Consider the following 27,365-nt stretch of genomic DNA (forward strand, 5'->3'; position numbering starts at 1 on the left):
CACTGATAACCTGGAAGAACTGTGTATGTTTGTAATCACGGTAAAGTGTATAAAGTTTAATCCGGGGCTTCGGAACAAATCTGAGTTCTGGTCCGGAATCCTGCTTGTGTTTGAATGTGAAAAGGGGCATCAAGAAGATGGGCAAGTCGCCTAATGGTTAGAGAGTCAGACTTGTAATCCTAAGGTTGTGGGTTCGGGTCTCGGGCTGGCCACGACTGAGGTGCCCTTCAGCAAGGCACCAAACCCCCCAACTGCTCCCCGGGCGGCGCAGCATAAATGACTGCCCACTGCCCAATTCTGAGTATGGGTCACTGTACTTAGCCGTATGTTACGTCACATTCATGGGGGCGGAGCTTGTGTTTGAATGTGCCTCCTTTCAATCATTACATAGGCACCATATTACAGACCACTGTAGATCATGGGGCGGGGCTTGTGAAGATGGGGCGGGGCTTGTGTTTTTGTACGTGCCTCCTGTCAGTCATTGCACTGTAGAACATGGGGGCGGCACTTCCTGAAGGGCAAACTCTTGGAAATGAGTGCTTAATGCTAATCTTGTGTAAAAAAAAGTGTCATTTTATTAAAAAATACATAATCCCATTGGTTAGAGTGGGATTTATATGTATACGGTTTATTTACGGTTGCTATAGTAACAGCTCCTCTGCAGGGAGAAGTCGTGAGCGTACTAGTAGACACCAAGGTTTCTGGCTTATAGCTGCTATAACATAAGCGATAACAAGAACTTGCTGTTGTTCGTGTTAAATTTCACTCCAAATGCATAAATAACGATAACAAAATACGGACAGCAATAATATATATATACTAAATAATATCTGTTCAACAAACCACACAGGAAACAGATTTAATTTGTGCTTTTTTTTATTAAAAATGTTATAAAATGCTACAATGCACATATAAAATGTTTTAATGCTCTACTCTAGATTTATATCATAGTTAAAAATGAAACTGACGTAAAGCAGAGAGGAATTACATCCACTCAAACAAATGTACTGTGATTGTATTTTTCTTTACTATAAGAACAGGTTTCAGATTCGATGACTCGAGGAATCGAAATTCGTGTAACAGGAAGACAACCGTTTAACCCTGTCCTCTTTCTGACAGTCAAAAATACAAAGTTAAAGTCAATACTGTACTTTAAAATGTGCTCGAACACTTTGTGCATAGGAAGTGTATTGCGACACTCAATGCATAGGATCAGAGAAAGTGTATAGCCCCTAAAGAGGCTGCATTTAGACAGCAGGCTGCAAAACACCATGACATCAGACTCAGGATTCTTACCTGATCAGAGACTTTATAATTAAAGGCAGCCGAAAATAAAGCTACGACTGAATTACGTTATCTTTAGATTCGTCGATGTGCCTCAAAATCGTTACATGGACGTAACACATCTGCGTACGCAAATGAAGAAAACTCTTTCAATTTAAAGGAACTACTTTTTGATGGATTTGGGGCGAATTAGGCCCAAGAAGTCTCTTCTGCCCTGAGTTTGACCAAAGCCAACACTCGACATGTAAGGTTTGCAACAAATAAATAAAAATAAATTAAAAGTCACTATATAGAATGGGACGACCCCATTATTCTTCATTTGTCGATAAAACAAATATAAGAACACTATGACTTCTAATATTTAAACACAGGCTGCTGATTTGCCCAGATACTGACGGGAAAATTACGCCAGGTGCCAAAATGCACCGAAAAATGTGCTACAATAAAATAAAGTCATGCATCTCTGTATTTTTACTGCTTTTTCTGAATCCTGAAAGGAATAAGAAAAAAAAGCCACAGCATGACATGGATAACTGTTCTGTGGATCTGTTTAACGCTGATAACCGATAACGAGTGCACTGTAACAGTTAACAAGCGGTATCTATTGTAAAAATATATATTTATCACTTTACAGTTAGGCAATTTCATCTTTATGAAAATATCTTTTTTCATTTTTGTACACATCTGGTTTTGCTCTCCATCCTGTTTGTAGTGTTAACGGATGCAAGAAAGAAATAAATAAAAAAAAAATAGGGAAAAAATAAACATACAAAAGGGTATGCGAATAAGATAACTGGTCAGCTCATGATATCAAGGCAATTCTTTAGAAGACACACACTCCTTTCCCTGAAAGGACTGCAGACTGAACTTCCACAACAGGTAGAAAAACATAAGAGGAAATTTAAACGTGCTAGTCTCTGAGCCGAGTCCGGTCTAAGAACCGACAATGATCTCCATAATGTGGTCCAGTTCGTTCAGATCGGAGCGGCAGTTTGATGGCGAGTTTATAGACGTCGGCGCGTGAGAGGGACTCAAACTGTCCAGCAGGTCGTACGGACCCATCTTGGGTGCCGTGCTCTGAATCCCCGTGAGCATGGTGTCAAGGTCATAATACGATGCATCCACGTCTGAGAACAATTCCTCGAGCGCCGAGTCTGGACCTGAGGAACTGTTCTTGATCTCAAATGTCCCGAAAACTTGCCCCATTGACTTTGGATCCTCTCTGGAGGAACATTCTTGTTCGTCATCTTCATCCTCGTCTTCGTCTCCTGGACTGAGCCTGGAGCTTTCATTAGAGTCCTCGCTCGTGTCCCAGCAACGACTTGAGGTCTCTGAAAGACACACGTCGGAGGCAGAGTCATGCACTGAGACCGAACACAGCGTCTCGTCTGCCACCACCTCCTCCTCACGGCTGATTCCTTCATAGCTGATAACCGAGAAGAGCTTAGGCTCAGATTCCTGCTCTCGAGACCGGCAGAGGACCTCGGTGGCCACAAGGCGTTCGGAGGGACCCTGGGTGCTGCTGCAGAAGGCCTCGGCGACCACCCAGCTGCCATCATGCGTCATTTCCTCTTGGATCTGCCGCACCGTGTTGGCAATGAGCACCGAGCGGCACAGATTGGGCTCCACTAACATGTGGCAAAGCTGCAGCTTGATGAGAGACATGTCTAATAGAGACTGGCGCTGCAGGCTGTACGAGGAGGACACCTTGGCTCCGGCCAGGTTCTCATCTGACATCTCGTCATCGTCGCTGGGAAACTTGCGCTTGGTGCCTTTGGAGAACATTTCTACCCTGGAAGAGGAAGTAGAACATTCATTCGTATTATGTCATGGATTTGTAATGCTTTTGATAAACTCATCAAACCACATCAAATGCAAACAGACAGCAAAGCAAGACAGATTAATGCATATTATTGCTGAATTTGTGCAGGACGGGAAACAGGAAGCTGTCACAGGTCAAAGGGAAGTGAGGGACATATCAGCACCTGTACTAGTATTGGGGTTGTTGCTGAGCTCATTTATCCCCAACATCTAATACCAGCTGATTCTACATGCTGTAATCTAGCATATGCCCCAAGCACCAACGTTCTTAATGATTAGACTGAATCAAAGTAGCCTGCAAGCTGCTTTCTGAGAAAACTACAGCACCTTCCTACAACACAAGGACAAACACGTACATGGCACTGATGGATAATGACCAAAAACCGTTACCAACTTTACAGAGGAACCTTGTCGTCCACTCCAGAGTTATTGTCACGCTTCAAGAGAAAGGACAAAAATGATTTTTCATGACTTCAGTTTAATGTCAGATCACTTCTAACACCAGACACTAGCACAAAGCAGCTTCAGAAATCTGAGGGGAGATGAGGAAGAAACTGGTTGCATTCACATCTAGGAACATCTCTAAAAACATTTGACAAAAATACATTTAAAAAAATTGTTAGTAAACTGTCAACCCACAAAATCTACCTTTTTTAACCTAACCAATAATGATCATGTGAAACTCCTTCACTGTCTGTCACAATGGGTTACATTCATGGCTACAAATTCAATGAATGAATATATAACAGGGTTCAGTAAAGCTACGGTTTAGTTTATTTTTGATTTGTAATGTCTGTTAGCTGTTAAAAGCTCTTCCTTCCCCAACCCCCAGTAGAGCTACACTAGATTAATACTTGAGCTCAGATCAGCTCAAAATCGAATGTATTGTCATTGAAGACAATCATCAGAACCCTAAATACAAGGAACAGCATCCAAACCCAAAATATGGCAATAGAAAACATAACTGATGCTGTGGGGTTCTTGCATCATGAATTCTACCAAGCAGTGGAAGATTGTACGTTAAAGCTGGTTGCCTCTGCCATGAGGTTATGTCTTGCACACAGATTGATCTTTTATCCCAAATCGCTCTCCACCCCAAACGGCAAGAGTGACGACTGTTTTGAAACTAGCGTGGTTCAAATAAAACCACACAGCATAAAGCTCAATACATTACTCACGGTGGGTTTTATTGACTTTTGTGTTACATGTCCCCAATTCTCTTGAAGGGTACCAATAATTCTGGAATTAGGTGAAATGCAAGACTACAGACTACCAGCAACAGATTGCAATATATCCGAGTAAATCTAACTCTTAATCAGACTTACATTTACGGCATTTTGGCAGACACCCTTATCCAGAGCGCATATACAGCTGAGCAACTGAGGGTTATGGGCATTGCTCAGGGGCCAGCGGTGGCAGCTCGGTGGACCTGGGATCGGTAGTCCAACACCTTAACCACTAGGCTAGCACATCCTCTGGAACTTGACCTGAGCTGGAACATTCTCAGGAAACGTGAGACGTGATTTTCCACCTCATTATGTTCTGAAGATGGTCATAGCACAGTGTTGAGTTCTGGTCAGGTGTCGATTAATTGGTGTACCGCACACACTCCATGTGAAGGAATTTAAAGATGTGTGTACTCGTTGGCAGGCTAAAGTTTTCTGAAAGGAGATGGATAATTAACATGTATGGAAGGAGTCTCCACTGTCAGGGCTTTGTAAATGTCAAAGGTAACAAAGATATCTACGCTTTCTCTCATCTTCACGACAGAGGAGTTTAAGGTTAGCAGTTTCTGGTGATTTTAACAGCAATTTCAGTTGATATAAAAAGAGAGTTTGACGAGGGAACAACTGTTTATACACAAGATAGAAGAGGCACTAATTTGGATGATGGATGGTCCACTATGTTAAACAGAACTAAAAACAAATAAAAAGTATGATGTTTCGTTCTTTAGTTTATAAAGGCACTTGGCAAACTGCTTTGGGAGAAGAGGAATAAAACACTTTTGGGCATGCTCTTAAAGAAAATTAATCATCTTCTGTGTGGAAGCAGTAATCAGGTTGTTTTTTTAAAAAAAAAAACAACAACAACAACACACACACAGTGTTTTATTCTGTACACGATTAATTACATCAGGCATTCTTTAGCATTTTCACAGAGACAAACCAGGTCCATTAATTTCACTCACTTCATGTTAAGACTGGTGACTTACAATAATGGAAATGATCTGATTGACTATTACCTTTAACACACACACACAATACATACACACTGTTAACACACCACAACTCTATCCCAACTGACCACGGTATCCAGATAGACTGGGTTAAGATGAGGGAGAGGGCACAGTGGCGTGTCGCCTACCTGAAGCACGAGTGACATCCCAGCACTGTAGAGACACAGACCAGAGCGCAAGCTGACAGACAGCACAATCACGACAAAACTCAAACCTAAAGCAAACTAACTAAATAAATAAACACTACACATGATCGTCACATTCAAAATTCTACTCGCACTACACACACCTCGTTTTAATACAAACTGACGGGTTAGAACTATATTGTAAAGGCTTGTTCAGGTGATCGTTAGGTCACACGATAACATAACCTGAAGATTTTAGTTTTATGCATTTAAACTTTTTGTATGTTAAAAAAAGATAAGTGCTTCCTGAAGCACAGAAAAAACTCTTTTCTCACAGGATATAACAGTTTTTATATTACACACTGATGTGTTATACAGGGCTACATCTACTTTATACTGTACTCTATACAGCCAGAATTATGTGCAGCCCTGCCCATCACACCCATATGTGCAGTGTTCAGTCTCATTCCAGATCTATTCACCTCACTGTGCTGTTATATGTAATCGGCTCCAGTCTTCGTTTCTTTACACTAGATGTTGGATTGTAGTTGTGCGGATTCCGTGTTCGTTCATCTACGAGAGCCGCAGTGAGATCAGACTCTGATGTTGGGATGTTAAGGAGCCTTAAGGTCTACACAACGTGCTGGAGGAGGTTTGGGCTTCGTGGTTGCAGTGAAAGAACCACATAATGGTGTGACAACCAGAGGTCCACATACTTCTGGCCATGTGGTGTATACAAGGTAATAATGACACTATTGTCCTCTGTGTGTAAAACTGAAGGATTTTGTCCCATAAATTCAGCTGTTTGTATCACAGAGTGTGCAGTAGCTGTAATAAACACTTTACTGAACACCAGATTAACTGTGTTTGTATCTCAGACTGTAAGTAACTGTAATAAACACTTTACTGAACATCACATTAACTGTGTTTGTATCTCAGACTGTACAGAAACTGTAATAAACACTTTACTGAACATCACATTAACTGTGTCTGTATCTCAGACTGTACAGAAACTGTAATAAACACTTTACTGAACATCACATTAACTGTGTTTGTATCTCAGACTGTAAGTAACTGTAATAAACACTTTACTGAACATCACATTAATTGTGTTTGTATCTCAGAGTGTAAGTAACTGTAATAAACACTTTACTGAACATCACATTAACTGTGTTTGTATCTCAGAGTGTAAGTAACTGTAATAAACACTTTACTGAACATCACATTAACTGTGTTTGTATCTCAGTGTACAGTAACTGTAATAAACACTTTACTGAACATCACATTAACTGTGTTTGTATCTCAGAGTGTAAGTAACTGTAATAAACACTTTACTGAACATCACATTAACTCTGTTTGTATCTCAGAGTGTAAGTAACTGTAATAAACACTTTACTGAACATCACATTAACTGTGTTTGTATCTCAGTGTACAGTAACTGTAATAAACACTTTACTGAACATCACATTAACTGTGTTTGTATCTCAGAGTGTAAGTAACTGTAATAAACACTTTACTGAACATCACATTAACTGTGTTTGTATCTCAGAGTGTAAGTAACTGTAATAAACACTTTACTGAACATCACATTAACTGTGTTTGTATCTCAGTGTACAGTAACTGTAATAAACACTTTACTGAACACCACATTAACTCTGTTTGTATCTCAGAGTGTAAGTAACTGTAATAAACACTTTACTGAACATCACATTAACTGTGTTTGTATCTCAGAGTGTAAGTAACTGTAATAAACACTTTACTGAACATCACATTAACTGTGTTTGTATCTCAGACTGTACAGAAACTGTAATAAACACTTTACTGAACATCACATTAACTGTGTTTGTATCTCAGACTGTAAGTAACTGTAATAAACACTTTACTGAACATCACATTAACTGTGTTTGTATCTCAGACTGTAAGTGCCTGTAATAAACACTTTACTGAACATCACATTAACTCTGTTTGTATCTCAGACTGTAAGTAACTGTAATAAACACTTTACTGAACATCACATCAACTGTGTTTGTATCTCAGAGTGTAAGTAACTGTAATAAACACTTTACTGAACATCACATTAACTGTGTTTGTATCTCAGACTGTAAGTAACTGTAATAAACACTTTACTGAACATCACATTAACTGTGTTTGTATCTCAGAGTGTAAGTAACTGTAATAAACACTTTACAGAACATCACATTAACTGTGTTTGTATCTCAGACTGTAAGTAACTGTAATAAACACTTTACTGAATATTGTGTTTGTATCTCAGACTGTAAGTGACTGTAATAAACACTTTACTGAACATCACATTAACTGTGTTTGTATCTCAGACTGTAAGTAACTGTAATAAACACTTTACTGAACATCACATTAACTGTGTTTGTATCTCAGAGTGTAAGTAACTGTAATAAACACTTTACTGAACATCACATTAACTGTGTTTGTATCTCAGACTGTACAGAAACTGTAATAAACACTTTACTGAACATCACATTAACTGTATTTGTATCTCAGACTGTAAGTAACTGTAATAAACACTTTACTGAACATCACATTAACTGTGTTTGTATCTCAGACTGTAAGTGACTGTAATAAACACTTTACTGAACATCACATTAACTCTGTTTGTATCTCAGACTGTAAGTAACTGTAATAAACACTTTACTGAACATCACATCAACTGTGTTTGTATCTCAGAGTGTAAGTAACTGTAATAAACACTTTACTGAACATCACATTAACTGTGTTTGTATCTCAGACTGTAAGTAACTGTAATAAACACTTTACTGAACATCACATTAACTGTGTTTGTATCTCAGAGTGTAAGTAACTGTAATAAACACTTTACTGAACATCACATTAACTGTGTTTGTATCTCAGACTGTAAGTAACTGTAATAAACACTTTACTGAATATTGTGTTTGTATCTCAGACTGTAAGTGACTGTAATAAACACTTTACTGAACATCACATTAACTGTGTTTGTATCTCAGACTGTACACTAACTGTAATAAACACTTTACTGAATATTGTGTTTGTATCTCAGACTGTAAGTGACTGTAATAAACACTTTACTGAACATCACATTAACTGTGTTTGTATCTCAGACTGTACACTAACTGTAATAAACACTTTACTGAATATTGTGTTTGTATCTCAGACTGTAAGTGACTGTAATAAACACTTTACTGAACATCACATTAACTGTGTTTGTATCTCAGACTGTAAGTAACTGTAATAAACACTTTACTGAATATTGTGTTTGTATCTCAGACTGTAAGTGACTGTAATAAACACTTTACTGAACATCACATTAACTGTGTTTGTATCTCAGACTGTACACTAACTGTAATAAACACTTTACTGAACATCACATTAACTGTGTTTGTATCTCAGACTGTAAGTAACTGTAATAAACACTTTACTGAACATCACATTAACTGTGTTTGTATCTCAGACTGTAAGTAACTGTAATAAACACTTTACTGAACATCACATTAACTGTGTTTGTATCTCAGACTGTAAGTAACTGTAATAAACACTTTACTGAACATCACATTAACTGTGTTTGTATCTCAGACTGTAAGTAACTGTAATAAACACTTTACTGAACATTACATTAACTGTGTTTGTATCTCAGACTGTAAGTAACTGTAATAAACACTTTACTGAACATTAACTTCCTGCTGTGACACTTTACAAATGACCACAAAATAAAAACAAAGCTCTTTTTTATTTATTTTCTCTGAGCACAAGTAAGATATACATCTTGTTCTGTTAGTAATAAACGTTACATCTGCATTAACACGCGGTGTTTATTGTTCGGTCTCATTTTAATAGCTCACTTAAACTAAATGGGGGAAATTCTCTTGCGACACCGACGTGACGTCACACCCCGAGAGTATTTAAAGCCCCTCCCCCACTTCCGCCCCGTCCCCTCCCCCACCGCCCTGACGTGGCCGGTAACAGGGCAAAGCTAAGCTATGCTAAGCTAAGTGTAGCACAAAATAACCCAAAAAATTAGTGAACGCGTTACACGTCAAATCTTTACAGTAAACAACAAGCATCGATGGTAATTTTAATTAACCAACGTGTCCTTAAGTGGTATAAAATATGCTTTTAATATGTAGAACAAGTGAAAGCCGAGTCGGGTTAGTGTGAGAGCGACAAAGATGGGCGCCATTTTGGATGTTTAACGCCAGTTCTGGTGATGCGGTGTAGAGCGGTGTGTTTTACACGATTAGTGAACACAGTACTTAGTTGTGAATGTATGTGTTCTAACGGTAATAACGCCGACTGACTGTAGTGCGGCTATATGAGCTTTACACGCACTATAAGTGAATAGAACGCGCGTTTCGGGCTGATGTTGTACCCGAGCGCCGGAGCGCGAGCCCCCACTTCCGCAAACACGCCGCTATTCGAAATCGTCCGCGCGGTTTATTGACGGCGTCTCGCGCGCTCGGGCTAAAACTGAACGCAGATTGCACGCGCGCGGCGAGAGACGTGCACAGGAGATAACGTACCTGCTGTGAGTTTAATTCTTTGGTTGATGAGCGTCATGCGCGGGTCTGCAGGCCGGCGGCGGTGTTAAAGGTGCAGCTCCACTCGACCACTCCGGTGTAGTGAGCTAGTGAGCATCCGGCACACAGGCAGGGCTGATGGGGGCGGAAACTTTCTGCTGCATGGACAGCAGGCCATCTGAGCATCTGCACATACCCCGGTACCCCTTTAACACAAAGCCTCGGGGGATGGGGCACTGGGGTGTGTGTGTATATGTGTGTGTTTTTGTGTGTGAAGTGAAATGAAGTGAAGTGACATACGGCTATATATATATGTATGTATGTGTGTGTGTGTGTGTGTGTGTGTGTTTGTATGTATGTATTTGTGTTTGTGTGTGAAGTGAAGTGACATACGGCTATGTGTGTGTGTGTGTGTGTGTGTTTGTGTGTGTATGTATGTGTGTGTGTTTGTGTGTGTATGTATGTGTGTTTGCGTGTGAAGTGAAATGAAGTGAAGTGACAGATAGATATATGTATGTGTGTGTGTTTGTGTGTGTGTGAAGTGAAGTGACATACGGCTATGTATATGTGTTTGTATATGTGTGTGTTTGTATGTGTGTGTGTATGTATGTGTGTGTGTGTGTCCCATGTCCTGTCCCATGTCCTGTCCCATGTCCTGTCCCATGTCCTGTCCCATGTCCTGTCCCATGTCCTGTCCCATGTCCTGTCCCATGTCCTGTCCTGTCCCCTCCAGCTCGCATCTTAAACCTGAAATAAAAATGGTGTTTCAGATTATTTTGTTTCTGTTCCATCATCTGCAGAAAAGTACAGAACAGCAGTTACAGAAAAAACACAAGTATAAGCTGCAATGTCCTGTGACAAATCAAAATAAAATAACAAGAATTTAAATAAAATTTGTTTTTATATGTATTTTGTTTTCTTTATTGTTTGCATGTTTGTCTATTTTAAATACTGATATATTTGGTGTCCACCTCAACCAGGCTGTTTTCTCCTCTCACCAGTTAATGCCTTATTATGCGCAAAAATATTAAGCTGAATTTTTGCATGGCTGATCAGTTCTATGTGCCATTTAAGGGTGAATCATCTATTTACTTTATTAACAGTTAAAATTAATAATTAACAATTAATTATTAATCTTAATCAATAATAATCATAACGGATTTAAGCCAAGTCCCACAGTGAAAGTGCAGCCCTGTTAATGACTCTTGGTTAAAAAACAAAATAATAAAATAAAGAAGTCACAAACGGTTGTTCCCTCGACTATCTTGTATTATTTTTTAATTAAAGTTACAATGCCCCTGTGGTTTTGTCCTGGTCGATGGTCCTTTATATATCCTTATATCCTTATAGCATCATTTTTCTTTTATCAAGTTTAGGTTTACCCAGACACTAACACCTTGGACTGTATCACCATTTACACTAACATCAGACTGTGACTGTAACACCAGATACCACCAGATATTCAGTGACTGTATCATCAGTGACACTCACACCAGATACTGTATCATAAGTAACACTCCAGAGACTGTAACACTAACACCAAGGACTGTATCACACAGCACCAGAGACTAACACCAGTGACACTAACACCAGGGACTGTATCACACAGCACCAGAGACTAACACCAGTGACACTAACACCAGGGACTGTATCACACAGCACCAGAGACTAACACCAATGACACTAACACCAGATAGTGTATTACCAGTTACACTAACATTAGTAATTGTAAAAGCAGTTGCCACCAGATATCACCAGTGACACTAACACCAGATACCGATACTTTTAATTTCTGGGCCATGCACTAGGTTCCTATCCAGGTCCCTGACCTGTCGACAGATCCAGGTCTAAATCCTGTCTTTACAGCCCTTTCCACACAGAGACAATCAACAATATAGTTTTGCTATTCAACACTAACAAATTTAACTAGGATTCTCTGGAAAAAAACCCTTACAACCTTACAATTAAAATAAAATAAATTCTCTCACCTTCCACGTGTTCCATTACTTTTGATTCCGGCGTTGAGGCGGCTCACGGTGAACTCCTGAGCCCTCTCACGCTCATGGCCAGTTTTGCGGTTTGAAGTGAAGTTAACAGCCTTCAAGGCGCCTGCAGTTCTCCTCCTCAGGAGTTCCCATAGCCGAGCCTCAAGCGCGGAATCCTGACGACAACGCTAACTTGCCATGGAAGTTCTGAGCTTTGAAAGATTTAAAGTATAAAGTATAACACTGGTAGACACGGGCAGGAGTAAAAAAGGTTTCACAATTTATTGCGCTCAGCTGCGCAGCAGGACCCAACACTCTGCATATAGCATGAGAGTTGAAGGGCCACGATCAACATCAAGATTTTATAGACAGAACTCAAGTAAAGAAGATATGTAAAAGCAAAACATCTTCGATCATTGGCTCAAAATCACTGCATCCTCATCTCCTGATCAAGCTAATCTGGCCCGGGCCAAGGTCTGCTAGAAGGCCTACTAGAAGATTTACAGGATGTTGTTTATGCCTAATTCCTGACAACTCGTCTCCAGTCCCTGCTGCCCATGTCATAATCTTAAGAAAACAACCGATGACAATGTCAGTCTCTAGTTACTACAGATACAAGGTAAAAGCATAGAAGGACAAAGACTTATAAACATCTTTAGATTAGAAATTTCCACCACACCAGTGACACTAACACCAGTGAGTGTAATACCAGATACTGTATCACCAGTGACACTAACACCAGTGACGGTATCACCATTGACTTCAACACCCGGTACTGTATTGCCAGTGACACTAACACCAGTGACTGCAACACCAGTGAAACTAACAGAATTAAATTCAACACCAGTGACTGCAACCAGTGAGACTAACACCAGTGACTGTATAAACAGTGAGACTAACACCAGTGACACTAGCACCAGTGACTGTAACACCAGTGACAGTAACAACATTGATTGTAACAACACAGACTGTATCATTAGTGACACTAACTACAGATACTGTATCAGCAGTGTCACTAACACCAGTGACATTACCACCAGTGACACTAACACCAGCGACTGTAACACCAGATTCAATGGCTTCACTTCCTCAGAGTGCTCAGGAAAAACAACCTGGAGTATAAGCTGCTGGTGTACCACTCTACCATCGAACGTGTGTTAGTGTACCGCATTTTAGTGTGGTGCACCAGTTACACTGCAGCAAACATGAGAGTCCTTCAAAGAATAATTAACACACCCCAAAAAGTCACTAGCAGCTCACTACCCTCCCTGGTAAGCATTGCCAGCTCCCACCATCTCTCAAGGGCCAAAAACATAAAGACACATCACACATCACCTGTTTAATCCTCTGTCCTCAGGAAGATGGTACAGATCCCTAAGAACAAGAGCCACTTGTTTACAAGGAAAGTTTCTTCCCAGTCACTGCACTCCACACTACAGATCACCACGTTCTCCTAGATCACTTACAGTATTACACAGGTATTTATGGACAGGTATTAAGATGGTTTACACCCCACCTATCTGTTCGATACCATTTTCTAGATTTAAATAAAAACTATCCGGTTTATTGCCAGCTAATTATGGGCTCCCTCGAGTATCAGTTTTGAGACCTCTCCCTCTCTCAATATACATGCTTCCCTTGGGAAACATCATTAGAAGGCACTTCTGTTCTGTCCCAAAATATTCAAGTCTACTAAAGGCAGTAGTGCATTTTTATATTTAGCTCCCAAACTTTGGAATGGTCTTCCTGACAGTGTTTGTGGCTCAGACACACTTTCCCAGTTTAAATGTAGATTAAAGACATATCTCTTTGGTCAGACGTAATCTGATCACATGCACATTATCATCTAGTGCTGGTTAATATTATAAACGGCAGCTACACTAATTCCTGTCCACTTGCTTCTCCTTTTTCTACCCATCCAGAGGCAGCCAGAGATGTACCAGCTCCAGTTGTGATCTGTGTCATGAAGATTCAGACCTTCAGTGAGATGAGGCCAAACCTGTGAGGATCCTGAGGTATCTACAGATGTACAAGCTCCAGATTCTGTGTCTTGAGGATTTCAAAGAGGAGATGCCAACTCCATGTGGTCTTTGAGGACAAACCTCTTGATCAGTTCACATTTGTCAGACTGTATATTTATAATCACACCCTCCAGTGTCACCCAGATGAGGATGAGGTTCACTTTTGAGTCTGGTTCCTCTCAAAGTTCCTTCCTTTACCATCTCAGGGAGTTTTTCCTCCTCACCACAGTCGCCTCAGTCACCTCAGACTTGTTCATTGGGGATAAATACAAACACGTTTAAATATAAATCTAATATTAATCTTGAATTTTTGTATTATATTAATCTTTATATAATATTAAACCTTTTGTTTTATTTCTTATGTTCTGTAAAGCTGCTTTGAGACAATGTGCATTGTTAAAAGCTCTATGCTAATAAATTTGAATTGAATTGAATTGAATCAGTGACAATAACACAAGTGACAATAACACAAGTGCATCTTAAAAGATCTCAAGATTTCACTGCAAACAACATTAATCGCACCACATAACAAATAGAAAACAACAAAAAATATTCACTATTAAGTTAGGATCAAAATGATTAAAGCGTGCTAGAGTGTGCATTTATAGTAACACGCTGATTACAGCCACAGTGTTCAAATAGTAGGGGAGAGTGGGGTAAGATGACCCAGTGGGTAAGTTGACCCATCCCCTGTTTCTGGGCAACTATGCAAATTTGGTGTAATGTGACCACACATTCTGAAGGACTCCATCATTTGTAATTTTTTGTGAAGAGGAGAAGCACATGGGACAAGAGATAAGTTGTTTTTTTTCCACAAAAACACTTATTTGCTTGTTAAAGTTGATTTTCTGCATTCCAGGTATACTAGCTGTTGTTCCAAAGCAAATTTATCTAGGTCTAAAGTTGTGTATGGTACATTTTGGTGATTTGTCAACATATAAAACCATGTGAATCATCAAGCTAAAAGTTAGCCTGAAGTGCTAAGCTAGGCCATTTTTACCAAAATGGTGGCTATGGGGCAAAGTGAGCCAGATGATGTGGGGTAAATTGAACCAGTGGTTGGATCAATGAAGACACCTTTGCAGAGTTCTTTGAACATCTGGTTCACTATACCAAGTGCTCCTCTGACCATCTCATAGTGCTACTACTTGATTTAAGCAAAGAGAAAGGGAATTGTTATGCTCACAATTCCACCCCACATATCTCATCGCCTGCAGCTTCTGGACAAGAGTGTCTATGGTCCATTCAAGACCAATTACAGCCAGCATATACTGTACCACATCCCTGTATGTGTGAACAAGGCTTTCATGTCAGCAATGACACCATGGAATATCTGTTCTGGATTCAGGTCCACAGGGATTTTTCCTTACAACAGAGATATTTTCTCTGATGCAGAGTTTGAACCATACATGGTGTCAGACAGACCAAACCCTGATGTGCTGTCTACTGCTGTAGAAGATCAACCATTGGCTTCAACCTCCACCTCTATGTAGGATCTGTCCCACTGAATGATGTGCTGAAGAAGCTTCCTAAACCTTGAAAGGTTGGACTTTAACTGGTTTGTTTTGTGTTGTTTGAGGTAGCTTTAATAAATGACATTGTTTGGAAAGGTAAGTGTATTGTTAAATAACTTTTTTAAAAGTTTTTTTTGTATTTTACTTGCATAAAATAGGATGGTCAATTTACCCCCAAATGGTTCAATTTACCCACAGACTGGGATCAACTTACCCCTAGTCTGGGGTAAGTTGAGTCACATGAACACTTTTTTTTCTGAGGTCATATTTTCAAGGATCTATGTCATAGGTGCATTCTTATATTTTCAGTTGATAGGCAACATCCCAAAGCAACAGTAGATGTCTTCGTTTTACTTCTGTCTAAATTTCCCTTGCCTGGAGATCCACATAAGTAAAATCTGGCTCATCTTACCCCACTCTCCCCTATATTTAATTATTTTATATTTGACGTTTAAATTCAGACTTTACTAACTTAAGAAATGCAGAATGTTGTTGCTTTTAATGGCCAATAGAGGGAGCCAAAACTTATTTTATTTGTCATTTAACTCCTCTAACTCGTATATTAGTTCAGTTCCTCTCGGTTTTTGTGCGTTTTTTTGTGTGAACATGTGAATAATAATTTTGTCTTTTCTCTCCTTTTCTATTTTCATAAATTCAATTTTAATGTCATCACTTTTTTTCATCACAATGACATTATGTGAATTAACAGTAGAGAAAATGACATAAAGAAGGTGCTACGATTCTGCACAGTTTTGATTGGCTGTTTGACGCACGTGCGTCATTTCATATTCTCCTTACTTTTATAATTATTTACTTTTTCAGTCCTATAAAACAGTCTTATGAAACCTTTCCACAAACCTCGCAGGTCATAATTAATGATTAAAAATGTTGTTAAAAAGTGACCTTTATTTTTTGGCTACAATCCCAAACCGGAAGTTTCGACACACGTTTTACTTTCACTTTCTCCTTCACGCTTATATTTTTGTTTGTTTTGCTTCAGCTACAATTCACAGGAAGTTGTAAAGTATTCGGAGGTCTTTTTGACGTGTAGAGACTCTTCAGGTGGTGAGCAGACAGACTTTTAGCAACTTTATCAAGGCTTTTCTGGGCTGTTGTGAAATGGCTGAGTCTCTACTTCAGGACGACGACCAGTACAACTGCTCTGTGTGTTTGGAGCTAATGAAGGATCCAGTGACGATTCCCTGTGGACACTCTTACTGTATGAGATGTATTAATGAATACTGGAAACAGAGCCAGTTAAGGAAAACTCAGTGCCCTCAGTGCAGGCACGAATTTCCTACAAGACCTGCACTGAACAAAAACACACTGCTGGCTGAAATCCTGGAGAAACTAACGAACCCAAAGTTTCAGGGTTCTTTACCTGCTGTGGGAGAAGTTGAGTGTGATTTCTGCACTGGTAGAAAGCTGCGAGCTGTGAGATCATGCCTTCAGTGCCAAGCATCGTACTGTGACATGCATCTACAGCCTCATTACAACGTTCCTGCTCTGAAGAAACACAAGTTAGTCAACGCCACCGACATCCCCACGTGTCCGAGACACGACAAACTGCTGGAGGCTTTTTGTCGCACGGATAATATGTGCATCTGTATGAGCTGTGTAATGGACGAACACAAAGGCCATAACACGGTTTCATCTGCAGAAGAGAGAGAGGAAAAACAAGTGGGACACTTTTCTCTTATTAAACCTTAAATCTTATTACAGAACACTCTCAGAAACAAAGGTACGACGTTTCCTTGTAGCTGGGGTCAAGGAATAAGAGTATATTACTAAGAATGAGTAGATAATGTGTTCTAAACAGATACAGATAATGTCAAGGAGACACACTGTTAATTTTTTAATTTAACGTCATACCAGCCAAAGGTTTTCACGAGCAGCTTGTAGTAGAAACACCATGTTCATTTATTCATCCTTAGTAACTGCCCGATCAGAAAGTTGAGTCGAAAGTTTCTCAGGGTGGAACAAAGCAAAATAACAGAAGTGTGTAAATCTGGAGTGATGTAGCTGAGTTTAAGGAACTGTCAGATCCAGAATTCACACACGGTGCTCTCATTTCCACTTCTGATATTCGTCCGGTGTTCTCTAATGAAGCAGAATGGTAGAGCCCATAAATATTGGCCACGCCTTCTTCAAATTATAATCCAGATCCAGCCTGAAATAATTTCATTGCGCTACACTGCCATGTTACTGTGGTTCTGTTAAAAGCATCTGTTAAAACCATCAATGTTTATCTTTCACATGCAAACATGATTTAGACTTTAAGAAACACTTGAACTTTTAAATGCTTTTGTCTATTTGAATTGCACTCCAGTGTGTTTTGTTCTTTGATGCATTTTAGTATAAAGAAAAAAAACACACCAGTCAAAAGGGTCAAGCCAGGCTGCGGGCATCTGAGTGATGTGGAATCAGACCATTTCAAATGAAATGAAAAAGTGATTCGACTCTGTATTGACTCACCTGCTACAAATGAGTCAAATTGTGTGTTTTGGGTCGCAGCCTTTTTTCGTATGTAACACACAAAACGGTTAAAACTTATCTAACTTATCTATCGTATGTGTTCTTTCTGATGAATATTCTTAGGGCCTTTTTACACCCGGTCACTTCGTGTGTTGTCTCTGATCCGATATCTGTCTGATTTGTTAAAACTGTCCCATTTACATCAGGCCACATAAACACGTTTCGGCGGATTGGATATCGATCCGATCTTTCTACTCCCGCCAGAATGCTAATACACTTGACCTCATTTCCGGGGTTATTGAAACGGAACACACTTTGGTGTATGCGGTTTTCAGAACGCAATCAAAAAGAAGAAAAAACTGGTTACGACGTTTATGCTACCAAAAACATCGTTTACTGTTTGCTGCGTTTTCGCTGGCGGCAGCAGCATGTTTTAAGCCCCGACGAGACGCCTGGGTGAAAGATCACCTGCGAGTGATGTACTTTTGTTTGGGAGGTGTATAGCGCTGACGTATGTGGCTTGAACAACCACATTCATTTACACCTGTCCAGTTTCATCTGAAACACGTCCCAGACCTCCTCCTGAAGGGGTTTGTACCATCGGATTTATATCCGTCTCCAAAACGTTTCGGAGGGCATTTAGACCTGGTCTTTTTACCATCGGATAGATATCGGATCACAAAAAACGTGTGAAGTGACCAGGTGTAAAAAGCCCCTTTGATTTCTAATGACAATTGATACATTTTTTATCTGTTTTAAAGTTTGGTTTGTTTAATTGTGCAGAAGGAAAACAAACCAAAACAAACAGCAAACAGTCATAAGAATCAGAATTACTAACTGAGGCTCAGTAAGTGGACTAATAGGTGTAAATCTGTTCTATAAGATAACTAATGGACCCATGTTCACCTTCACAAACATACTGAAGATTCAGAGTAAACGTACACTAAGAGTTTTGTTGCTTTATTTCTGAGAGTATTCCTGTATTGTCTTTTTTATTGTTCCTGATTATTTTTTAATTGATTTGTAAACTTGTTCATGTTCTTTACAGATCATACTACAGGCTAATAAACACAAATTTGTGGAGAAACGGCAAGAAAAACTGAAAAAGCTTGAGGAGTTGATGAAAGCCACCGACGCTCACGCAGTAAGTCATGTAACGATGAATAAACAGCATAAAGAAGAGCACAAGGGAAAATGGATATAAACCGTTGTTTCCTCACCAGCCCCTATTTTATCTCAGCTTGTCATGTTAGTGAGAAACTGTAAAGACGTGTAAACTCCTCTGTCCTTAAGATGTCAAAAAACATTCCAGCTTCACTTCTGACTGGTTCACAGCACTGACATTGGAGACTCCTTCACCACACCGTTCACACATAAATGTCTTCTCACAAGAAGAACAACATTCCAAAATTAGCTCATGAAGTTATTGTCTACACTGCAACAAGCCTCTTAAATTCCCATGAGTGCGTCTGTGTGTATAAATATATCACGTATGGAATAATAAATAGTGTGTTTTTTTTTTATTTTTTAACAGCAGGCCACACAGCAGTCAGTGGATGACATGGAGCAAGCCTTTAACTCCCTAATCGCTTCGCTTGAGAAAAGCTATCTTGAGATGATCATGAAAATCCGGGATCAGGAGAAGATCTACATGGATCATGCTGCAGATCTTCAGGAACAGTTGGAGCTGGAAATTGCCACAATGATGGGACAGGAAGACGTCATGGACAAGCTTTTAGAGAAAGAGGATAATGTCCAGTTCCTCCAGGTCTGATTTGATCTGAGAGTGTGTAATGTGTGTGATGTGTGTGATGTGTTTAGTGTGTTTAGTGTGTTTTGTGTGTGCGTTGTGTGAAATGTGTGTGTTGTGTGTAAGGTGTGTGATGTGTGTTAGGTGTGTGTTGTGTGTGTTTCTAACTTGTTGAATTATTATTAGAAAAATAGCAAGGATTTAATGCTGAGATTTGATCTGTATTCAGAACTCATGTTAAAGTTCATGAGATGTTTTTACAAATTTTTTTTAAATGATCCAATTATGAATGAACTTAAAGTGAATTGTAACTTTAGCAGTTTAAAACAATCAATTAATCAAAACACTGTCATAATTTTATCATTATTGATTTTTACATTATTTTATTTCAACATCTCAAATAACACGTTTAGTATCTCACGTCTTCGTTAAGTTGCACGAGTAACTGTTGTAAAATGGAATAGTGTTCAGTGCTGCATCAAGTGCTATTCTCATGTCATATACAGTACAGCTGTTACAGTACACAGTGACATGAGACAACATTTCTCCAGGATCAGGGTGTTACATAAAACAAAGACAGGGCTATAAAGACTTAGTAAGTTAGTCCTAAACACATAAAGTGTGTCTGTGCGACCTGACAGACAAGACAGTGCAGACTAAAAAACAGTGCAAACAAAAAATACAAGACATCACAGAAAAAGACAATACACAAAAACAGCGGCAGTGTAAATACTGTATGTTCAATCTGTGGAGGGTCCAGTGAGGGGGGGAGGGGGGGGGGTTAATTCTCTGGAAGTCATTTTGTTAAACAATTAAACCAGTGATTAATGTGATGATTAACACTAGGACTGTTCATGCAGAATCTTGTTCAATTTATTTCTCCATTGTCTCATTCAATGTCTTCAGTTCTTTGAGGGTTTAAAGGCAGATGCTATTGTAAGACTTTGACTCAGATGCTTCCACACAAGAAATCTGTTAGATTTTATTATTCAGGAATTTTTTTAGATCAGAAAATTCACTCAGCTGCGTTAGGTGACGGCTGGAAATGTTTTCTCACAAATGTTTATCAAACCTTTTGGATGTGGTTTGGCAACTGAATATAAACATTAATATATAATAATAAACTGTGTTTTGTGTTCTGGCAGAACTTTGCGAGCATGCCCACTCCCTCTGAGGACGAAGAGTCGTCCTGTCAAACTTTAGAGCCGCTCGGCTTTCTTGATGACGCCAGTGACCTGATATCTGAGTTTAAAGAAAAACTGGATGATTTCTGCACACAGGAACTGGACAAAATGTTTGTAAAAAATACTTGTAAGTACATTTATCTAGAAAAAAAAAAGTAATCTTCTGGAAAATTCTTCATTCTTTGAGAACAGGTTCCTTTTTGTCTGCTAGGCCATATCAAGATCGGGGACAGAGTTTGTGTGAAGTCGTCTGTGAAAACACCTAAATTTAACTGGGGCTGCACCGTCACACACAAGAGTGTAGGCGTAGTCAAATGTACGTGTTCTACAGGTTTTAATTTAAGTTTAAACACAAAGGAATCCAGTTTGATTATAATTTGAAATCTGCTTCGTGTCACAGCTGTGAATGACGAAACTCTGATCGTTGACTTTGAAGATCATAAAAACTGGAAAGGTCTCCTGTCTGAAATGGAGCGTGTAACTGTGACTGATGAGCCAGGTATTGTAAAAATGTGTGTGTGTGTGTGTGTGTGTGTGTGTGTGTGAACATGTAAATCTTTTGTATCATGACACAGTAAAGTAACTGAGATGTCATGTTTGTTATTGTTTACACTGCTGACGGAACTCTAGTGTAATTAAGTACCAGTAATCCAATAGATGCCCAAATATGGACCAAAGTGGGCGGAGTTTGCAACAGTGCAGACGACTGATTGGTCAAACACAATCATCTCGATTACAGATTCTCTACCAGAAGATTTTCAGTAGGGACACGTTTTCATTTATAAACTCCTCATAATTTCTAACACAAGAAAATATTTGCATCAAATCACAGTTTTATTATATTATGATCTAAAGTTTCAGATCAATTTTTAACTCGTTAATCACAGATAATTTCGCCACTTTTCATTCATTCATTCAGTCATTTTCTACCGCTTTTATCCGAACTACCTCGGGTCACGGGGAGCCTGTGCCTATCTCAGGCGTCATCGGGCATCGAGGCAGGATACACCCTGGACGGAGTGCCAACCCATCACAGGGCACACACACACTCATTCACTCACACACACACTCTCATTCACACACACACTCACACACTACGGACAAATTTCCAGAGATGCCAATCAACCTACCATGCATGTCTTTGGACCGGGGGAGGAAACCGGAGTACCCGGAGGAAACCCCCGAGGCACGGGGAGAACATGCAAACTCCACACACACAAGGCGGAGGTGGGAATCGAACCCCCAACCCTGGAGGTGTGAGGCGAACGTGCTACCCACTAAGCCACCGTGCCCCCCGTGCCACTTTTCATATTTGAGATTAAATATTTCATGTAAAATCTGCATGTAAAGCTGAATCTCGAATGGCTTTCTGTGTACAGTTTACAACATGTTCACTACAGTATGTCACTGTGTTACTTCTATATTGTGAACTTTATACATATATTCAGGATTCAGCTCCACGCTCGTCTTCACTGTATTTTTACATCAACCGAAAACGTCTTTTCATGTCACCATGAGAAAAATCTCAGTTCTGTAGAAGTCTTTTAGCTGCTAAAATATTCCAGCAAGGATTTTTTCTTTTGTTTCGTAGGAATTTCAGCTCAGCAGAGGAGCATTAATGTTGGAGATCTAGTCCGAGTGAAGCCGTCTGTTAAAAATCCAAAGCAGGGATGGGGAAGGGTGAATCACCAAAGTGTGGGCGTGGTCAAGAGTAAGGCTTTTGATTGACACATTTCTGAATCTGTACAGCAGATCTAATGCATTCTTATCATGTGACACACAATATTAACACTTTTTAACTGTTTATTTTTGGTTGTTTGCTTTTTTAAGGTCTTGCTGAAGATGAAATAACTGTGGACTTCCCAGAACATTCTGACTGGATGGGAAGCGTCTCAGAGATGGAAGTCACATCCTAAATCCTTATGAGTTATTGAGATTATTAATTATTGAGACCTTTCATTTCTAACTGTGTCTTTTTTTCATTTTTATTTTTTTGTTAAAATACATTAATAAGAGAAACGTGTGATGGTCTGAGAAAATGATAGAAGAATTAACAATGACATGACAGAAAATGTTTTTTTTTTAAAGAAAAATATAAAATCTGTACATTGATATAAAATAAATATATTGGACACAGAAGTGAGAAATTACAAATGATTCATTTTGGATTGTTTTGAAATGGGTTAAGCAGATTTTTTTTCTTTTAAACATTTATTTACTTTTATTTTACTTTGAAACAATTTGTAATAATTGATTATAAAAAATACATTTCTTAAAAATGTCCTGTGTTTGGCCTGTAGATACTGTAGAAAGCTTCAAATTGTTTGATGTGAACAGTTTTCCCAGGCTGACACACACACACACACACACACACACACACACACACACACACACACACACACACACACACACACACACACACGTAAGCATAATCTCATACAAAACACACTTGTACTCGTGTCTTTACAACACAATACTTCTGAACAGAATTCGTTATTTACTAAAAACCAAATAAAAATAAAATAGGTGAAATGTTTTATATTTGTTTTAGCTTTGACATTACATAAAACCAAGATGTGGGATTTAAAGGTAGATCATTCAGACGAGGTGGCACTCTTACTTTTCTTCATATAACTAATAAACAGCACACGGTGTGATTTTTCTTCTGTTACTGGTTACGATACTTTCAGTAAAGTCTGTCTTTTAAATATATCTACTGTTTATCTGTAAGCTTTTCATTCTACTCTACTCTTTTCATTCTATTCTCAGTTGTCTTTCTTACACTTCTCTAGAATCATATCTGTAAATTATAAGCTGACATTTTGTTAAGCAGAGGATGTGACAGTGAGAAAGAGAACTAAAAACCATCAGTGTAATCTATCTGCTACTACATACACATTGTACGACTCGCAGTTAGCTTCAGAATTTAACTAGTTTCTGTTTCAGCCTCTAACCTTTCTCACACACACACATACACACACACACACACACACACACACACACACACACACACATACACACACACACACACACACACACACACACACACACACACACACACACACACACACACACACACACACACACACACACACACACACACACACACACACACACACACACACACACACCAGTGGACTGTCATTTTTGGTATAAAAAGGAAATGCACCACTTGTGCTTTCTCCTAGAGGGGTCTAAACACAACCTCAGATCTCATTTCCTTTTTAAATACAGCTACAGTTAGGTATATACCACACTTGCATTACAGTTAGAGTGACACAAACAACAGTTAATAGACAATTATATCAAGTTTAAGATCTTGACTTTAAAACCTTGTACCATATTGTAATTATAATAACTGTAACACTGAGAACTCCAATTCTTGAAATGGAGAGCCAGAAGAACACACGCATGTTAGCAGTACAGCTCTCACCTACAGGGAGAAACACAATTATTGTTAGGAATCGTTCAGTTCTGGATTCTGATTATGTGTTGATCTGGAATTAGCAGGTTATCAGAGTAAAACTGTTTACCTTCAAATTGCAGACGTGTTCCAGATGTGAACTTCAGTACAGTTCCTTCCATTTCTCCACAGAAATATTCTCCTTCATCATCTTCTCTTGTTTTGTTAACATTGAGCTCAAATTTATTGTTATTTACACTAATACTGAAGCGATCATCATTAAATCCTGGAGCAAATTTGTAGCCCAATTCGCTCTTGTATGGTTTTGCAAAATACTGAGGTAATTGTCCTGAAATCTGTCTGTACCAAACTATAATATCTTTCTTCGTGACACTGTTAGTGCTACACTCCATAGTTACATCTTCTCCACGCTTTACTGTTATCACATCAATCTCCTTGATGTCAGAAGTTTTCTCTGTAAAAATGTTTAATATTTAATGTCAGTCAATGAGTTAAATATAAAATATTATAGTTTTACATTAAAGTTTCAGAAAGTTACTCACCAGCTGTGAAGAGAGAAAAAAGAGCACAAAGAGCGACAAAGAGTCTGATCATCGTTCCTGTTCACACCAAGTGATCTAATGAACTTGTGTGTTCAGTACAAAACCAGGTCCAGACTCACACCTGATTGGATGATTTGAAGCTGTGGACTGATTTGATTGGTCTATTAGCTGTAACATGTATTCTGATGGTCACATGGACCAGTTTTAATCAGAAACACACACTTCCTCAGTTTTTGGAGTACTAAAACATACACAGGTCACTAAACTAGACTCTCTGACTACAGCACAGAAAGAATAATGTGTAAAAATGACAGATTTATTGTGATAAACATTTGAGGGTAAATTCAGAAAATATATATTGATAGAATAACTCAATGTCAGGGTACCGGGGTGTCTTCAAAGGCTAAAAAGACCCAAATGCAGGATAGCTAATAAAATACAGATTTATCAAACATAACATTAACAAAACACAAACAAAATTGAAACTCAAAAAAACCAAGACCAAACCACACGAAGACCATAAAAAGACAAAACAAAAGACAAGGATTCCCACTGCCAATGGCAACATGGCACAAATAAATACGGAAGAAAGTTAGACACATAAGGGACAGGTGTGCTGAGATGGGAAGGATTAGACAAAGGCAAACACGTGAACACAAAACGTAAACAAAAGGCACATGGCAAAAGTCCGGGCTAGATCCTGACACTTAATTTGTAAAAAAAAATCTGGCCCCCCATAATATATATATATATATATTTTAAAATTAATGGTCAAATTGGAGAATAGGGGCACAAAGATAAGCTGTCATACAAAACTAGATGCACTAGATTGGAGAAAGGACACAGGGTGTCTGCTATTATCAACAGCTTCTTCAGTCTGCTGCCATCAGGGAGGAGACTGCGGAGTCTCCAGGCCAGGCCCAACAGATTGAAGGACAGCTTCATTCATCAGGCTGTCAGGAAGCTTAACTCGTACTCAAACTTGTCTCCACTTCTCTTTTCTGCCCCAGGCACCACAGATCTATAAACCCAACACACCCCTCCAGATCCCACATCCCCAGGCACTTCCACTCCCTCCTCCCACTAACATACAAAAACATGCACCAGACACTTTGTGCAGCATTGGTCTGCTCATTTTTCACTTTATCTACATATGCCTTGCACTACCTTATTAAATTACATTGTTAATATTTTGAGAGAGAAATACATTTTCAATTCTCTATGTATGTACTGTTCATGTGAAAGAGTTGACAATAAAGAAAAACTTGAACTTGTCATGCTGTTGGAGCTAAAGTACAGGCTGTGAACTCACAATTAAAAGCCTTGAAAACTGTGAGGATGTACAGTATGAGGAAAGTGATAAGTACAAATTGTTCCATGTACCCCTGAGAAAGGAATTGAGGATTCCATGAGTGTCAAGAGCATACGGGCAAACTGGACATCTTTGCAGAGAGTTTAGTGTCATTAGATTGTGGGGACGGGTCTGAGTGAACGCTGGCGCGTCTTGGCTGCTGCTGCTCTCCCCGATAACAATAATTAACATCATATACACTGCATAGACTACAATGAGGATCTAGTGCTTATGGCTTGTACTTGCCTGGACTGTACTGCATCTTGTAAAGTCTGCAGTACTGTTTCAATACTCTGCTGCTGAACTTTTGAGTTTCCGTCCGTGTTTATATGATTCAATACCTCCTGTACTGCTTGCTCATCCGGACATCTTATATCTGCCTAGGCGGAAATATATTCATCGTGGCTCTCGGCGGAACTTCTGGTTTAATAAATCAAGTGATATAAAGTCATTATGGTCAGCTGTTCGACGCCCACCAAGGAACGCCGGTCGCCGCGCCGGTCAGCGTGTGCTGGCGAACCTGGCTAACTCGGCGAACTCGGCTACCAGACCAAGCAACAACAGCACTGTCAGTTTCGGTCTTCTTAACATCCGCTCTCTTACGAGTAAAGGGCATCTTGTGCAGGATCTTCTTGCAAATGGCAAGATTGATTTTCTCTGTTTGACCGAAACATGGCAGCAACAAAATGACTTTATTGCACTCAATGACGCCATTCCGCCAGGGTTTGTTTACATCTCTCAACCACGTGATTCTGGTCGAGGAGGAGGTCTGGCGATAATCTACCGTGAGAAGTGGAGACTGAGGTCAGTGAATGTTTCTGTCTCCCACTCATTTGAGGCTGCAGTTTGTCGGCTCTCTGGATCTACTCCAACTATTATCAGCACTGTATATCGACCACCAAAATTTAACAAGGATTTTATCCCTGACTTTGCTGCTTTTTTGAATGAAATAACTACTCTCACCAAATATAATTCTTATGGGGGATTTCAATATTCACATGGATGATGTTCACAACAACCTTGCTAAAGAATTTATCTTGTCTGGATAGCTTCGGACTGCAGCAACATGTGAATTTTCCCACGCATACTAAAGGACATACTTTGGATTTAATCTGTTGTTCAGGTGTCTC

At 39.3% G+C, this 27,365-nt stretch overlaps 2 protein-coding genes and 1 gene segment (V, D, J or C); 1 reads left to right on the forward strand and 2 right to left on the reverse strand.

Moving 5' to 3' along the window:
* Positions 1–858: 858 nt before the first annotated feature.
* On the reverse strand, positions 859–10,229 carry cdca4 (cell division cycle associated 4). 7 transcript variants are annotated; one of them, XM_027147528.2, is made up of 4 exons: positions 9,993–10,228; positions 5,470–5,494; positions 4,431–4,766; positions 859–3,076 (listed from the first exon to the last, which is right to left on the reverse strand). In XM_027147528.2, coding segments are annotated over exons 3-4 (861 nt in total). In that variant the 5' UTR covers positions 4,433–4,766; positions 5,470–5,494; positions 9,993–10,228; the 3' UTR covers positions 859–2,217. The 7 variants fall into 7 exon arrangements, with proteins under 7 accessions (XP_027003329.1, XP_047657655.1, XP_027003331.1 ...); XM_047801699.1 differs by lacking the exon at positions 4,431–4,766 and having other exon boundaries at positions 9,993–10,229; XM_027147530.2 differs by lacking the exon at positions 5,470–5,494.
* A 6,196-nt stretch (positions 10,230–16,425) lies between these two features.
* ftr97 (finTRIM family, member 97) lies at positions 16,426–23,057 on the forward strand. The gene is made up of 8 exons (XM_027147513.2): positions 16,426–17,189; positions 19,033–19,128; positions 19,519–19,752; positions 20,880–21,045; positions 21,130–21,234; positions 21,319–21,417; positions 22,510–22,629; positions 22,749–23,057. The coding sequence occupies exons 1-8, from the start codon at positions 16,629–16,631 to the stop codon at positions 22,832–22,834; spliced, it is 1,467 nt and encodes a 488-aa protein (XP_027003314.1). The 5' UTR covers positions 16,426–16,628; the 3' UTR covers positions 22,835–23,057.
* Positions 23,058–23,254: 197 nt separating this feature from the next.
* Positions 23,255–25,333, reverse strand: LOC113643336. The segment is given in 3 exon segments: positions 23,255–24,351; positions 24,452–24,796; positions 24,885–25,333. Coding segments are annotated over 3 exon segments (519 nt in total).
* Positions 25,334–27,365: the final 2,032 nt, after the last annotated feature.

Source organism: Tachysurus fulvidraco, chromosome 16 (genome assembly GCF_022655615.1).
Source record: "Tachysurus fulvidraco isolate hzauxx_2018 chromosome 16, HZAU_PFXX_2.0, whole genome shotgun sequence".
In the NCBI taxonomy this organism is placed as follows: domain Eukaryota; kingdom Metazoa; phylum Chordata; class Actinopteri; order Siluriformes; family Bagridae; genus Tachysurus; species Tachysurus fulvidraco.